At 38.0% G+C, this 16,284-nt stretch overlaps 1 protein-coding gene across 2 annotated transcripts in view; it reads left to right on the top strand.

Moving 5' to 3' along the window:
* The window catches only part of PTPRA (protein tyrosine phosphatase receptor type A), a 149,458-nt gene that overhangs the window by 77,681 nt on the left and 55,493 nt on the right, over window positions 1–16,284 (top strand). Inside the window, exons 2-4 of one of the 2 annotated variants that reach the window (XM_004772901.3) lie at window positions 4,972–5,050; window positions 6,261–6,602; window positions 14,616–14,642. In XM_004772901.3, the coding sequence (XP_004772958.1) occupies window positions 4,978–5,050; window positions 6,261–6,602; window positions 14,616–14,642 (442 nt within the window). In that variant the 5' untranslated portion in view covers window positions 4,972–4,977. The remainder of the gene's footprint in view (window positions 1–4,971; window positions 5,051–6,260; window positions 6,603–14,615; window positions 14,643–16,284) is intronic. The other variant, XM_004772902.3, reaches the window with a different exon arrangement.

The raw sequence follows: 16,284 nt of genomic DNA, 5'->3' as shown, positions 1-16,284 counted from the left end.
ACTTGGGAATGGGAAGAAAACTGTGAGCCACATTGCAGTGTCTTCACGATGAGTGATGAATGCCTTCAAGAACCGGGACTGTTAGAGAAGGCTCTAGGAAGAAAGGTTTGCATATGAGATCCTTGAAAAGTGGGGAAACCTTAGTTTTCCTTCTAGATTTGCAGCTCCCGCATACTTGGAATGGAAGATTTGGAGACTGGAAGAGGAAGGAAGGAAGCATAGATATGGATGCACTTTAATGTGGGAGGGAGGAAGTCACAGGAATTTGCCTGAGGGTTTTTATATTTGGGCAGAGTGAGGCCTTGACTACCAGGTTCCTGGTTGTGGTCTGTGGACTCACCTTGTTAGTGACATGGATCTTTTTACGTTGACATACCTCTCATTCCCCAGTTTACTCATATAAATCCTCTCCAACTTGCAGTTCACTGTACACTCGTTTTTTTTCCCTTGCAGCCTCTCAGGTGAAGTATGTCTTTCTTCTGCAGTTTTATTTTAGTTTTGATTTGTATAATCATGCTCTGTAGTGAAATCTGTTTCTTTTTAACTTAATTTTATTGATTATTTATAAAAATACTCTGCTCCATTTTTAAAATTTAGAGAATAAAGTACAATGTAAAAAAGAAAATATAAGTATAAAATGCTGTGCTGAATGTTTATAGATTTTTCCTTCTAATTTTACGTTCATGCATATACATTCATACACATTTATGAATTTAGTTGAGATCATATGGTATGTTCAGTTTTGATCTTTTTTTTTTAAGCTTAAAAAATGAAGGGCTTGGACTGCCTGGGTGGCTTGGTGGGTTAAAGCCTCTGCCTTCAGCTCAGGTCATGATCCCAGGGTCCTGGGATCGAGCCCCGCATCGGGCTCTCTGATAGCGGGGAGTCTGCTTCCCTTCCTCTCTCTCTGCCTGCCTCTCTGCTTACTTGTGATCTCTGTCTGTCAAATAAATAAATAAAATCTTTTTTAAAAAAATGAAGGGCTTGTTCCATTTCCTTAAATTCTTTGAAGATAGCATTTTGAATAGTAGCAGTATATCATCTTGAATAGCAGCATAACACTTACTTCAACTTTTTCCTGTTTTCCCTGCTGCTAGCTATTTGGATTGTTTCTGCTTTTCTACTTAATGAATATCTCTATCATTTTAGTCTGAGTTTCAGATTATTTACATCTACTTCAGAATAGAACCTTGGAAATGGGTCACAAAACAATATGGACATGTTTAAGATTCTTGTATAATCTTTCTGGGAAGGAATTTGTTATTACAGGCTAATGGCCATTCCCACCAGTATTTGGTTCCTTTTCATGAGACTCTTGCCAGCATTGAATATTTCATATGATGGATCTTTTCTGATCTGAAAGGCAAAAGTATTCTCTCGTCACTTTATTCCTTTGATTAATAGGGATGGTCAACACTTTTTCATGTATTTTCTTAGCCGTTTATTCTTCTGTTCTGTAAATATCTGTTGAGGTTCTTCAGATTTTCCAAATTGAGGTCTTAATGTTTTCCATATTTATAGGACTTCTGGTTTTAATCATTTGTCTTATTTGTAACAATTTTCTAGTTTATTTCCTTCCTTTAAAACATAGACTTACGGGGCCCCCGGGTGGCTCAGTTGGTTGAACGGCTGCTTTCCACTCCGGTCATGGTCCTGGAGTCCTGGGATCAAGATCCACATCAGGCTTCCTGTTTGGTGGGAAGTCTGCTTCTCCCTCTGACCCTGCCCCTACTCGTGTTCTCTCTCTGTCTCTCTCTTTCAAATAAATAAAGTCTTTAAAAAACCCATAGTCTTTATTTTTTTTTTAGAGCAGTTTTATGTTCATGGTAAAATTTAGCAGAAATTTGAGTTCCCAAATACTCCTGCCCCTACACAGGCACAGCCTTCCACACTTGTCACCTTGTACCTCAGTGGTACATTAATAATGCAGATGCATCTGCATTGACACGTCATTATCATCCAAAGTCTTGTTTACACTGGGGTTCACTTTTGGTGTTGTACATTCTATGGGTTTGGACAAATAATGACACGTATTTATCATTGTATTACCATACAGAATAGTTTTACTGCCCTTAAAAATCCTCTGCCTGTTCATTCCCTCCCATCTTCCTAGCCCCATAATCACTGATCTTTTTACTGTCTCCAGGAGTTTGCCTTTTTAAGAATGTTGTTCATTTTAATCATACAGTATATAGCTTTTCCAAATTGCTTTCTTTCATCTACTAATAATCACTTAAAGTTTATGTCTCTTCATGGCTTGATAACTCATATCCCTTAAGTGCTACATAATATTTCATTGTCTGGATGTAGTACATTTTCTTTATCCATTCACTTACTGAAGGGTGTCTTGGTTGCTTCCAAGTTTTGGCGATTAAGAATAAAATTGCTTTAAACACCGATTTGAAGATATCTGTGTAGACATAGTTTTTAACTTTCTTGGGTAAATAGCAAGTGCACAATTGCTAGATCATATGGAGAATGTTTAGTTATGTAGGAAACCACTAAACTGTCTTCCAGAGTAGTTGTAACACTTTGCATTCCCACCAGCAGTGTATGAGAGTTCCCGTGGCTCCACATGCTCATTAGTGTTTGGTGGTGTCAGTGTTTTGGATTTTGGCCATTCTGATAGATGTGTTGTGGTGTCTTGTTGTTTTAATTTGTAATTCCTTAATGACACATGTTGCATATCATTCCATGTGCTTATTTGCAATCTCTGTATCTTCTTCACTGAAGTATCTGTTAAAGTCTTTGGCCTTTTAATTGGTTTGTTTTCTTTTTTTTCTTTTTATTTTTTTTGGTTTGTTTTCTTAATTGTTGATTTTTAAGAGTTCCTTTTAAATTTTGGATAACAATCCTTTATCAGATGTGCCTTTTGCAGTATTTTCTTCCAGACTGTGGCTTGTCTTCTTGTTCTGTTGACATTGTCTTTTGCATAGTGGAAGTTTTTAATTTGAATGAAGTCCAGCTTATTAATTATTTCTTTAATGAATTGTGTCTTTGGTGTTATACCTAAAAAGTCATCACCATACCAGGTCATTTGATTTTCTCCTGTGTTATCTTCTAGGTGCCTTATAGAGTTTACATTAAGGTCTGTGATTATAGTAAATTTTTGTGAAAATATAAGGTCTGTGTCCAGATTTTTTTGTGTACACATATGCCCAGTTGTTCTAGCACCATTTATTCAAAAGACTGTCTTTGTTCCATTGTATTGCCATTCCTCCTTTGTCAAAAACTAGTTGATTGTATTTATGTGGGTCTGTATCTGGGCTCTGTATTCCATTATATTGATCTATTTTTCTTTTACCAATACCAGTCAGTCTGGATTACTATTGCTTTATGATAAGTCTTGAAATTAGGTAGTGTTAATCCTCCAGCTTTGTTTTTCTGTGTTTAGTTGACTATTCTCAGTCTTTTGCCTCTTACAATCTTTAGAATCAGTCTGTCAAAATCCAAAAAATAACTTGCATTTTGATTGAGATTGCATCCAGTGTATAGACCAAGTTGGGAAGAACTGACATCTTGACAGTATTGAGTCTCCATGAACATTATTGAATCTGTCAATGAACATTGTTTATGTTCTTTTACATTTAGTAGCTTTTATTTTTTTCTATAGTCAGATATGCCATTTTTACCTTTGTGATTTCTTTTATTTTTTTTATTTTTTTTTTAAGATTTTATTTATTTATTTGACAGAGAGATCACAAGTATGCAGAGAGGCAGGCAGAGAGACAGAGAGAGAGGGAAGCAGGCTCTCCGCTGAGCAGAGAACCCGATGCGGGGCTCGATCCCAGAACCCTGGGATCATGACCTGAGCCGAAGGCAGAGGCTTTAACCCACTGAGCCACTCAGGCGCTCCACCTTTGTGATTTCTTAAATCAGAAAATCTTTCCTCATCCTGAGCTCACATAAATATTAATTTATTTCCTTGTAAAGTGTGTTTTTAATCCTTGTACCCTTCTGGATTTTATTTTTGCTTTGTGAAATGAGGTGATGGTCTTACAGTGTCCCACCAAACACAGTTATTTTTCCTCAGACCATTTCCTATCAGGAATGTATATGCATACAAGTAATCAGCTTTCCAGTTTGTTTTCTAACCCTTTTGGAGGGAATTGCATGCTTTCCCTATTTTAGATTATAGTCAGGTGGGAAAAATAGTAAGGTCATCAAATCTTACATGGTTACCGCTTGGGAAGGCCACCTACTGAGCCCATTTCCCTACTAGGCATGGTTGCTGGTACCAGAGGCAAACTCCTAGGTTGTGTATGAGCCACCTGCATTCCTCCCACCCTTTTTCAGAGATTCTAATGTACCTCTTGGAGAGGCATGTCCTGCTTCCCTCACTACCATATTTGATTACCATCTGGGTGTGAGTCTACTGAAGATGGGATGTTTGAGTGTATTGCTCCCCAGTTCTTCCCCTAGTACCTAGCTCACTACAAGACACAAAAATCTGAATGGACAGATGAACCACTATTATCAGTAGGAATGTGCCACAACTCTGATGTGGTTTGAAATGAAATAAAGGTTGGGAGCAGCTGTATGAGGTCTGTTTCAGAGAGCATTACATCGCAGTCACCCTACCTTCTCCATACTTCCCATGCTGAAGATGCTAAAGCTGCACATGGTGAACACAAGAGGAGCTTTTCACAGGACCACTCCCTAGCTCTCACTCCCAGAGATGCAGTCTGGCATGGAGATTTTTAAAAGTTCTTTGGGTGATTCTAAAGTATAGCCAAAGTTGAGGGTAATGCTTTAAAAAGTGTGTTCTTACTAAGTTTTATTTGTATTGATATAAAAAATCAATTAGGTAGTTGGATTTGGGGGCATGCATATCAGACTCCCAGAAGATCATTGGTCTGTATGTACATTTTATTGCTGGGAAGATTTTACCCAAAATACTCCTTTGGTGAGTATTTTAGACATAGTTACAGTAATATAGGACCTTGTCTAATATGGCTGTCTCCTTTCTAGGTCAGCATGGATTCCTGGTTCATTCTTGTTCTGCTTGGCAGTAGTCTTACACGTGTATGTGCCAACAATGCAACCACAGGTAAATTGTCATTTGATAAGGCTAGTGTTCTGAATAGAATTTTGCTTTCACATTTAATGACCTAAAATTGGAGACCTGGGTGGTATTCAAGAAAGAAGAAATATTTAAGATTTACTTAAAACTGATGGTATAAAATATATGTCTTTGGAAATCTCTGAGTCCTGTTGAATGATCAGCATTGCTCTGTATACAATATACTACTTTAAATAAATAGATTCTATGTTTATCCCTGAAAAGTTAAAACAAACAAACAAACAAAACTGTTGCTACTTAAGACTCCTCTATATTGGGGCGCCTGGGTGGCTCAGTGGGTTAAGCTGCTGCCTTTGGCTCAGGTCATGATCTCAGGGTCCTGGGATCGAGTCCCGCATTGGGCTCTCTGCTCAGCAGGGAGCCTGCTCTCCTCTCTCTCTCTCTGCCTGCCTCTCTGCCTACTTGTGATCTCTGTCTGTCAAATAAATAAATAAAATCTTAAAAAAAAAAAGACTTCTCTATATTGATTCTGAAAATATAAGTAATGAATCCACTTTTCTTCCTCTGTGAAACAGTAGTCCTTTGGAGGTGGTAGAAAAGGCCCAGTGTTAGATAAAAGAGAGAGTGTGTGTGTGTGGTCTTTTCTTGGTCTCAGGTGTTTGATTGTTTATTTTTTTAACTTATTTATTTGAGAGAGAGCATGTGAGGGGCAGGGGACGGCAAAGGGAGAGAGAGTTTCAGGCAGACTCCCCACTAAGGGTAGAGCCCAGCACGGGGTTGATGCTAGGACCTTGAGATCATGACCTGAGCTGAAATCAAGAGTCGGCCACTTATCCATCTGAGCCACCTAGGCGCCCCTGTTTAAGAGTTTATTAATGCTTGCTGCCTTGTGTCTCATAATTTTTGAGCGATCACATTGTTTTTTCTTTTCTTTTAAGATTTTATTTATTTATTTGACAGAGAGAGGCACACAGAGGCAAGAGAGGGAACACAAGCAGGGGGAGTGGGAGAGGGAGAAGCAGACTCCCCACTTAGCAAGGAGCCTGACGTGGGGCTCAGCCCTAGGAGCCTGGGATCCTGACCTGAGCCAGAGGCAGACAGACCCCTAACAACTGAACCACCCAGACGCCCCTGTTTGAGAGTTTATTAATGCTTGCTGCTTTGTGCCTCATAACTTTTGAGTTATCACATTCTTCATGGGGTGTTTTCTTTCTTTCTTTCTTTTTCTTGTTTATAGTTTTACATTCAGTAGGCGTTACAAGATCTATGAAAACATCAACAGCAGAATCAGTCAAAGAAGAGACCAAAGCTTCACATTCTACTTCTTCAGTAACTTCTTTCTCGGTGGCACCAACATTCAGCCCCAATCTAACGCTGGGACCCATCTATATAACCACTGTCAATTCTTCAGACTCTGACAATGGGACCACAAGAACAGCAAGTACCGATTCTGTAGTCACTACACTTTCACCAAATGGAACATGGCTTCCAGAGAACCAGTTCACAGATGCCAGCACGGAACCTTGGGAGGGGAATTCCAGCACTGTGGCCACCACCCCGGAAACTTTCCCTCCTTCAGGTACTAGGGATGGTTTCTGTTTTGGGGTTTGTTTTTGTTCTCTTTTTCTCTATGAGGTTACTTACCGTTTTATTACTTTGTGTCTTCTAGCCACAAAATTTCTTGAAATAATTAAAATTGCGAACTGATGAAATTTAGATAATAAATTCTCAGGAATATCTGTTTAACATAGACTTAAGAAGAAAGAAGAAACACTCTAGAGGAGTGTTTATGCTTTGCCTGGCATTCTGGTTAGACTGGGGAGGCTTGAGTGTTAAAGGTAGAAGAAGTTTGAAAATATAAGAGAAAGGGGAGGTAATTGATGATGCAGGAGACTAAAGATGAAAGGCTGCAGAAGCTGAGTAATAGGATTAGCCTTGAAATGAAAGGACCCATGGAGACCATGGAAGGAGAATGGGTTTCGATGTCTGTAACAGTTAGGGAGTGGGAACCCTGTGGCCAAGGGTGGAGTTAGAGGAGCTCAGGGAAATAGTTAAGTTGCAGTGCCAGCTTGTTGAGGCCTCAGCCCAGCCTACTTCTTTCCTTCAGTCCATCAGTGGTTGAATGGGAAGTGGCACCAAAGATAGAATCAGCCCTAGGTCAGAGACCAGGTTGGGTGGAGCAAATTTCTGACTTCTTGGAGCCTCAGGGTCCTGGTCTGTAAAAGAGAAGGGGACCCTTAGAGGGCTTATTTGAAGAGTAGAGGAAATTTTTCCCTGACAGCTGTATAACTGTCATTCCTTTTCTAGCAAAAGTCACTGTTCCATCTTCTGTGATCTCATCTCCTTGGCTCATATTTCTTCCCTGTTAGATGGCGAGGGCCCCTAGATTGGAATCACATCTTGCTCATGGGGATCATTCAGAAAGTACTTGCTGAATTGAATCTCATTTCGTTACTATAGTTGATCTCTTTCAGCTGAGCTATACAACCCAGGCCCTGCATTTTCCTGCTTTAATCCCATATTTTTCCACTGTAAATGGTAGACAGTCTACTGAGACACACTACTTGAGTTTGAATTCCACCCTGACTGTGACCTCAGGCAAGTTTATTTAGCCTCTGTACCTCAGTTTCTTCATCTGTAAAATAAGGGTGAGTGATAGTAATAATACTTACCTCATAGAGGAACTATCAGAATGAAATGGATTGATAGAGGTAAAGCATTTACAGTGCCCGCCTTTACATGGCAAGCACTATTTTTAAGTGGTGGGTGTTGTGCTGAGAGTTTTATAGAGTAATCGTATGTAGTATCCTATGAATCCTCTGAGGTTGGTTCTGTTTTATGTTTTGCAGATGGAGGAATTTTACAGTGATGAAACTGTAACTTAGGGAGTCTTTTTCAAAGTACAGGTCATGACCAACTCATGAAATCAGTTTAGTGGGCCATCATGTTTTGTTTTTAAGTGGATGGTCCTGTTCCATTTCTGTTCTTCTTGCATTTTGTATATTATTTTGTGAAACTTTTGTTACAGTCATACAGAAACACATACTGAGTAACAGTGTAGAATGTATTTCTTTCTGTGAGTTATAGCCATTACTTGAGGAAAGAAGACAAAATAACTTGTGCAAACTGAATTAGTCAGTGGGAAAGGTGAGACTGTAACCCAGGCATGACTGACTTTGCATCCTGTGTTCTTGTGTTCTTCATTTCTGTTCTGTACTGTCTTCATTTGCCAGTTCTTTGACATGACTATGGATACTTACCTCCCTTTAATAGATGGTTAATGTGAAAGTATAGAGATTAAATTACTTGTCTTTGATCTCGGGGCTGTCAAGTAGCAAGTTAGGCCTATTTCTCACTTTTGTGGTCTTTGCACTCTGCTGTTAGGGAACTGAGTTTTCCTTTATCTGTCATAGGTCCAAATTATGCTATAGCTAAGAAACCAGTTATTGTATAGTTAACACATTTCATGTCTCAGGGGATGAGACTGCTTTTCACTGGTGACTTTTGATCAGTTAAACACAAGAAAACCTTTATGGTACATCAGGATGTCACAACCTGAACCCCCCCGTCCTCCTGATTACTACCACCTCATCAGTCCTCCCATAATTGTTACATCATAATTTCTGGTTAAATCAGTATTTGATGTTTTATATTATTATAATGATGTTACTCCCTGCTGAGCTATAAGTATAATGTGATTATTTTTCCTTTCTTGTACAATTCTTTCCTGGATTTTATAATTGCCTTATAGTTCTTTTTTTTTAAGATTTATTTATTTATCAGAAAGAGTGTGTGCATGCACACACAAGTTGGGGGAGGAACAGAGGGAGAGAATCTTCAAGCAGACTTGCCCACTGAGCGTGGACCCAATACAAGGCTCGGTCTCATGACCCATGAGATCATGACCTAAGTGGAAACCAAGAGTCAGCCACTTAACTGACTGAGCCACCCAAGTGCCCCAGTTGCCTTATATTTCTGTTTTAGTTTTCTTTTTGCCTGTTGCTAGCCAGTTCTTCTCATAGTTTCTATAGCCTCTCAGTACAGTTTTCAATAAAGTCAGATCTGTAAAGTAATCTTTTTTTTTTTTTTTCCCCTAGAGATCTTCCTCCTGAGTTATCCATTGTTTTACTCAAGTTTAGGCTTTATTATCAGGGCTGCTGCCCAGGTGTTGGTGTGGGATTTCCTTTCTCTTTTGTTTTGGAAATTCTCTTTGCTTCCTGACTTCTGTATTGACATCTTTCTTGGATTACCCCATCCTTTGGTAGAACATATCTTCCAGTAGCTTCCTGAGATAGGAGTCAATGAGGAGTACATTGCATGAGGCCTTGGATGTCTAAAAATGTCTGTAGGGCTATGTATAGAATGTGAGGACATATTTTTTCCTCCAGAATGTTGAAAGCATTGCCCTGTCACTCCTAATTCCTAGGTTTGGAGGATTCTGTTGCTATCCTGATTCATAATTACACTTTGGTGTGTTTTTGAAAGATCTCTTCTTTATCATAAGTATCCTGAAATTTCACGGAAATGTGTCTTGATGTGGGTCTTTTTCATTCAGTATGCTGGATACTTGATAGGACCTTTGGAGCCTTTGTTCTTCAATTCTGGAAATTTTTGGTTCTTCAGGTTGATATATTTTTCTTCTATTTGGAAATTTTCTTTCATTGTCCATTTTTTGTTTTCTTCTAAAACTCATTTGGATATTGGACATAACCTAGATTAATTCTTTATTTTAAATTTTTCTCTCCTTTTGACCTTTGCTCTGAGTCTCTGTTTTCTCCTTTTATATATGTGTGTACGTATGTGTATATATATATATATATATATATATATATATATAGTCCTTTTTCTTATATTTATTACACAAATGATACACATATGTATTGTGTATATTTCTGCAGATTGCTTTTTTTCGCTAGCCTGTCATACTTGTTCTGTATTACAGTGAAGAGCTGCTTTGTTGTATGAGTATACCCTAATGTATTTATCCAGTTTTCCCTATCATTATACGTTAAGGTTGTTTTCAGAGTACAAACAGTATACTTTGTCATTTCAAGCATATATAAGAATATTGATAGGATAAATTATTTTTAAGTATGCATTTGTAAACTGGTGGGTATTGACAGATTTTCCTCTATTGGGAAATTCATTCCTATAAACAGTTTGTCAAAGTGCCTGTTTTCTTATGCTGTCTTAAGTACAGTAAATTATCAAACTTCTGGATATATGCCAGTCTGACAGGTGAAAATTAGCATTTCAGTGTAGCTTTAATTTGCATTTCACTGAGTGAGGTTGAGCATCTTTCCGTATTTGGAAAGATCATTTGTATTTCTTTATCTCAGAACTCTGTTGGTATCCTCTGCGGGGTTTTCTTATTAGAATGTCGGGTTTTTCTGACAGATTTATAGAAGCTCTTTAATGTTAGGAAAACGGACTTTTGTCTACCTATGATAAAGGTGCAAATATTTTTCCCCAGTTGCTCATCTAGCTTTTCTTCATTACAGAAACTATCATAAGCAATTAAAAACATTTTTTTTTTAAGATTTTATTTGACAGAGAGAGAGAGATTACAAGTAGGCAGAGAGGCAGGCAGAGAGAGAGGGGGAAGCAGGCTCCCTGCTGAGCAGAGAGCCCGATGTGGGGCTCCATCCTAGGACTCTGAGATTATGACCTGAGCTGAAGGCAGAGACTCAACCCACTGAGCACACAGGCACCCCTCTTTTTTTTTTTTTTTTAAGATTTTATTTATTTATTTGACAGACAGAGATCACAAGTAGGCAGAGCAGAAGGTAGGGGGGTGGGATGTGGGGAAGCAGGCTCTCTGCTCAGAGAGCCCAATGTGGGGCTCCATCCCAGGATCCTGAGATCATGACCTGAGCTGAAGGCAGAGGCTTAACCCACTGAGCCACCCGGGTGCCCCCAAAGTATTTTTTAATTAAAATTTATCAGTTTAACTGAATGTTTTCTTGGTATTAGATCATACATAGGAAGACTTCTTTTCTTTTTTTAAGATTTATTTTAGAGAGAGAGATCCTAAGTGGGAGAGAGGGGCAGAAGGAGAAGAAGAGAGGATCTCAAGCAGACTCTGCACAGAGTTCATGGTAGGGCTTGATCCCAGGACCCTGAGATTATGACCTGAGCCAAAACCAAGAGTCTGCTGTGCCACCCAGGCGCCCTTAGGAAGTCTTACTCCAGTATTACAAAATTATTTTCCTTATGATTTCTTCTAGAATTATGGTTTCTTTCTTCTATATATGTATGTGTATATGCATGTGGGTGTGTGCTTCAATATTTGATCCATCTGGAATTTATTCCGTGTGAAATGTGAGCTATGGATCTTTTTTCCCCCCCAAAATGGTTAACAACTTATCCCAGTACCTTTCAATGAATATCTATTTTTTTCCTCACTGATGCAAAATGCTACCTTACCATATATTGAATTCTGATATGTATTTAGATTCTATGCCTGTTTCTTGGTATTTGTATTTTCTGTTAATCATTTTCTCTGTCCATGTCAGAACCCCCATGTTTTAATAATTGTAACTATAAAATAATATTTGATAAGGTTAGTCATCCCTGTTAATCTTATTTTTCAGAATTTTGCTAGCAATTCTTGATTATTTTTCTTTATGAACATTAGAATCAACTTATATAGCAGGAGAAAAGTTTTTATTGATCATGTCACATTTATAGAACAGGGGCAATTGACATCTTTAAGTCTTTTTTTTTAATTAAAGATTTTATTTATTTATTTATTTGACAGAGAGAGAGAGAGAGAAAGAGAGAGCGCGCGTGCGCATAAGCAGGGGGAGCAGCAGAGGGAGAGGAGGAAGTAGGCTCCCTGCTTAGCAGGGAGTCTGATAGAGGGATCAGTTTCAGGACTCTGGGTTCATGAGCTGAGCTGAAGGCAGACATTTAACCTGAGCCACCCAGGTGCCCCATCTTTAAATTTTTCTATCCAAGAATGCATTGTATTTCATTTGCTGAAGTCTTACTTTGTATTTCTTAGAAGTGTTCCAGTTTTTGCCACTGATGTTGCACATGTTTTGTTCAGCTTCTTTCTAGCTCTTTCAAAGGTTTCCTTTTTGTTATTTTGGTGTTTTGTTTGTTGTTAGTATAAATGGAATATTTTCTTCCATTATGTCTTCTAACTGGCAGCTATTGGGGCTATAAAGGCTATTGACTTTTTTTTTCTTTTTTTTTTAAGAAATAGTTGATCTAGATCATTATTTTAGTTTTGGGTGTACTACATAAAGCTGTTGACTTTTGTAGGTATATTTTATCCCGGTCATCTTAAAAAATTTCCCCAGTGTCTGACATAATTTTCTTCAATTATCATAAATCTTCAAATCAGTCTCCTTCTTTTTCTCTTTAAATGAATTGGTGAATACCTTCAGAACAAAATTAGGAAGCAGTGGTAAAAGCACTCTCTTGTACCTGACTCTCAGGAGGATGTTCTTAGTGGTTTTTCCATTAACCATGGATGGTGCTGACTCTTGGGTTGAGGTTAACATACTTATCATGTTTAGGTTTTATTAATTTACTCCTGCTTTAAAGAACGTATCTGTCAAGAATAGGTGTTAAATTTTGCATTTGCATTTGCCTGTTCAGCATCAATGAGCAAGGCCATTATGATTTCTCTTTTTGTGATATGCTGTGGTGAATCATTTTAATAGATTTCTTAACTTTGAACTATTTACATTTGTGCAAAAACGACCCTACTTGGTTGTGTTGTAGTTCCCTTGAATGAACTGTAGCAGTTTGTTTGATACTACTGTATTTGGGTTTTTTCCATTGACATTCATAAGTTATCTTTAAATTAAATTGGTCTATTTCCTTTATATGTGTACTTTTTTTTTTAAATGTATCTGTGCTGTTTTTGTTAAGTTTTAGTTGTCAGTGTTTTGCTTTGCTTCACAGAAAGAAATGAGCTTTACCTAGAAAACTATGCATCTCATTCATGTTTTCAAAATTACTTGAATGGATTTGAGGAAAAGTCGTCTCTTAAGATTAATTTGCTACATAGCTGTTAATATTTGTTACATAGTATGTCCATTTTCATACTTGAGTTAGGTAACCACTTCTATGTTTCACAGTTTGTTTTTTTCTTCCAAGGAGTCTGCTGTTATGTATTTATTAGTTTGTAAGGTATCCCATAAGTGTTCTTGTAGGTAGTTGTATTAGTTATGGTGCAGCCTAAACTACTCTAATAAAGGCAGAACAAAATTCAGTGACTTAAGTAGACAGAAGTTATCCTTCTTTCCCCTCTCACATTCCAGAGGTGAACAGAGGGCTTTGCCTCATAAGGACTGAGTTCTTTTCTTCTTTCTTTTTTTTTTTTAAAGAGTGGAGGGGCAGAAGGAGAATCTTTTTTTTTTTTTTTTTTTTTTTAAATTCGTGATGGGGGTTGGGGAAGAACAGAGGGAGAGGGACAAGCAGACTCTGCCCTGAGTGCAGAGCCCAACTTGGGTTGAAACCAAGAGTCAGATGTTCAACCGACTAAGCCATCCAGGCACCCCAAGAGAGGAAGAATCTCCGCTTCATGGCGGAGCCTGATATAGGGCTCTATATCACAACCCTGAGATCATGACCTGAGCCAGAATCAAGAGTCACCAATTAATTGACTGAACCACCCAGGAAACCATAAGTTCTTTTTTTCTTATCAGTTCTGCCAGCCCAGCAAAATTGCCCTCATGGGATTGGTCAGAAATGGTTCTCATCATTGGGTTCTGGTTCCAGCCCCTGAGAATGGGGAACAGAGGAAATGGGGACAATTTCTTTTTCAAAGAATGTGATCCAGAAGTTACCCTTATCACTTTTGTTTACATCCCATTGCCTAGAATTCTTCATATAACTACATTTGGCACAAAGGAGTCTTAGAAATGCAGTCTACAGCTTGATAGTTTTGTGCTCAGCTTAAAAAAACAAAACCAAAACAAAACAGGGTTTGTACCTTGTACCAAAAGCAAGAAGAAGAGACTATTACGGGGGGAGAGTTGGTAGATTCTGCCACAAGAGTGATTTTGTTATTTTTTAGGTATTTTATAGTTTGGCTTTACTTTTAATTTTCAAATGTTTGTTAATTACTAGTTTTATTGCATCATGATAAAAGAATATTGTCTGTGTTTTTTCTGTAATGGGGAATAATTTATAAGGGCTTGTGAGAAGTTTTTGTTAAGATACAGAATTTGGTCTACACTGGTTAGATTATTTTTTTTTTCATACTGGTTAAATTTTATTGCCTATTACCCTTTAGGTCTTTTATATCCTTAACTTAATTTTGCACTGTTGCATTTTAATGGCCTAAAAGATCTAAAGACCTCTAATACTACTGTGTTTGTATTTTTTTGTGTTCTTGTACTTTTTAAGAAGATTAATGTATTGTTTTTGTACTCAGAAGGACAAATTACTGATTGAAGTTTAGTGAGTCTGGGCAGTCTTGTTTCCCATTTGTTGGAGGGTACCTCATTCTAGCCCCAATATATATAAAGAAGAAAGTATCTTGTTTTCCTAGAGCTTATTTTATCTTAACTTAGGTTGAATTGTAAAGCTTTTCTTTGAGAATGAATGTTTCTATTTCTCACTTATTACACAGGTAATTCTGACTCGAAGGACAGAAGAGGTGAGCCACTCACCTTATGTCTGTTGTCCCCTTTATAGTGTACAGTATTCACCGTCTTTGCTCAGTTTGTGGTAACCTTGTGTGTCTGTATGGTTGTGTGTTTACTTTCCCTTAATTTGTTTTCCATATTAACCTTGTAGAGAAGAGTAACAGAAAAAAATACTATGTTTCTAAATATAGATTATGGATTCTAACAGTTATGATGTCTTTTAACAAGTAGTAAAACAACTGTTATCTTAATTTATTATGTCACCTTGCTAATAGCATCCTTTGGTGCTGTTAAGCCATAATTTCTACCCTGTAGTAATTCCTAATGTCTAATCAATAATTGCTTATAAACATTCTAGCTTTTTATGTTGTTTTCGCTAGTCTGTAAAGTGTGGACCCTTTGTCATTTTATATGAATATTATGGGTTTTCACCACTCTAGTGTAATGTCCCAGTGGCTGGAGATACTGTGTAAGTGGTCTAAGGAGGACTGGCAAGTCCCTGGTCAACAGAGAACAGAATGCGTGGGTACTTACGTGGAGTGGCTCATTTTGCTTAGGACAATAGTAAGACTGTCATAAGAGGGCGTAAGAGAAAGAGAGATCATTCAAAGGTCTAAGAAATGATCATTGCATTTGAGTTTGGAAAATGTTAATCTGTGAACCAATTTTTCTCCTATGATTTTTTATTTTATTAAATGAGTTTTCTGAGGCTTCCCCCATCCACTATTTAACCATGCACAGTTTTTCTTGCTTAATTAATAGAACATTTGAAGGCTTATGAATTCCCATTAAGTAAGGGAACATTTGAATCAGAAAAGTAGGTACGATAATCCATCATGTGTTGTCCATCTGCCACCATATTTGGTGAGGATTGGTAATATGTTATACTGTGCACAGATTTCTTGTGATTTTCCAGCTCTCACTTTCTTTTTTTTTTTTTTTTAAGATTTTATTTATTTATTTGACAGAGAGAGATCACAAGTAGGCAGAGAGGCAGGCAGAGAGAGAGAGAGGAGGAAGCAGGCTCCTGCTGAGCAGAGAGCCTGATGCGGGACTCGATCCCAGGACCCCGAGATCATGACCTGAGCTGAAGGCAGCGGCTTAACCCACTGAGCCACCCAGGCGCCCCAGCTCTCACTTTCTTAAACTCAGGAACTAGACTCTATCAAGTAGTGTCTTTGCTATTGATATTTGCTTACTAGATTCTCACTACCAAATGTAGACTTAATAGATTTATATTGCAATAGATAACTTATGTTTGCTCTCTAAAAGTCCTCTTTTTTTTAAAATTAATTATTTATTTATTTGACAGAGAGAGATGACAAGCAGTCAGAGAGGCAGGCAGAGAGAGAGGAGGAAGCAGGCTCCTTGCTGAGCAGAGAGCCCGATGTGGGGCTTGATCCCAGGACCCTGAGATCATGACCTGAGCCGAAGGCAGCGGCTTAACCCACTGAGCCACCCAGGCGCCCCTAAAAGTCCTCTTTTAACCAGTCTCAGAATACAGTCAAAAGTTGAAGTATAGGCTTTAAGATTAAACATACAGTCTGCTTTCTTCCTCCACATAGTTTGTATTTTCTTAATATTCACTCTTTTCTTGCCCCAGTATTGTCCCTGTTTTAACTAACTAACATAGATTTGAGTGGTTCCAGTATT

Source organism: Mustela putorius, unplaced genomic scaffold (genome assembly GCF_011764305.1).
Source record: "Mustela putorius furo isolate JIRA1106 unplaced genomic scaffold, ASM1176430v1.1 tig00000874_pilon_pilon_pilon, whole genome shotgun sequence".
NCBI classification, from domain to species: Eukaryota; Metazoa; Chordata; class Mammalia; order Carnivora; family Mustelidae; genus Mustela; species Mustela putorius.
This window is presented reverse-complemented; position numbering and strand designations above follow the sequence as displayed.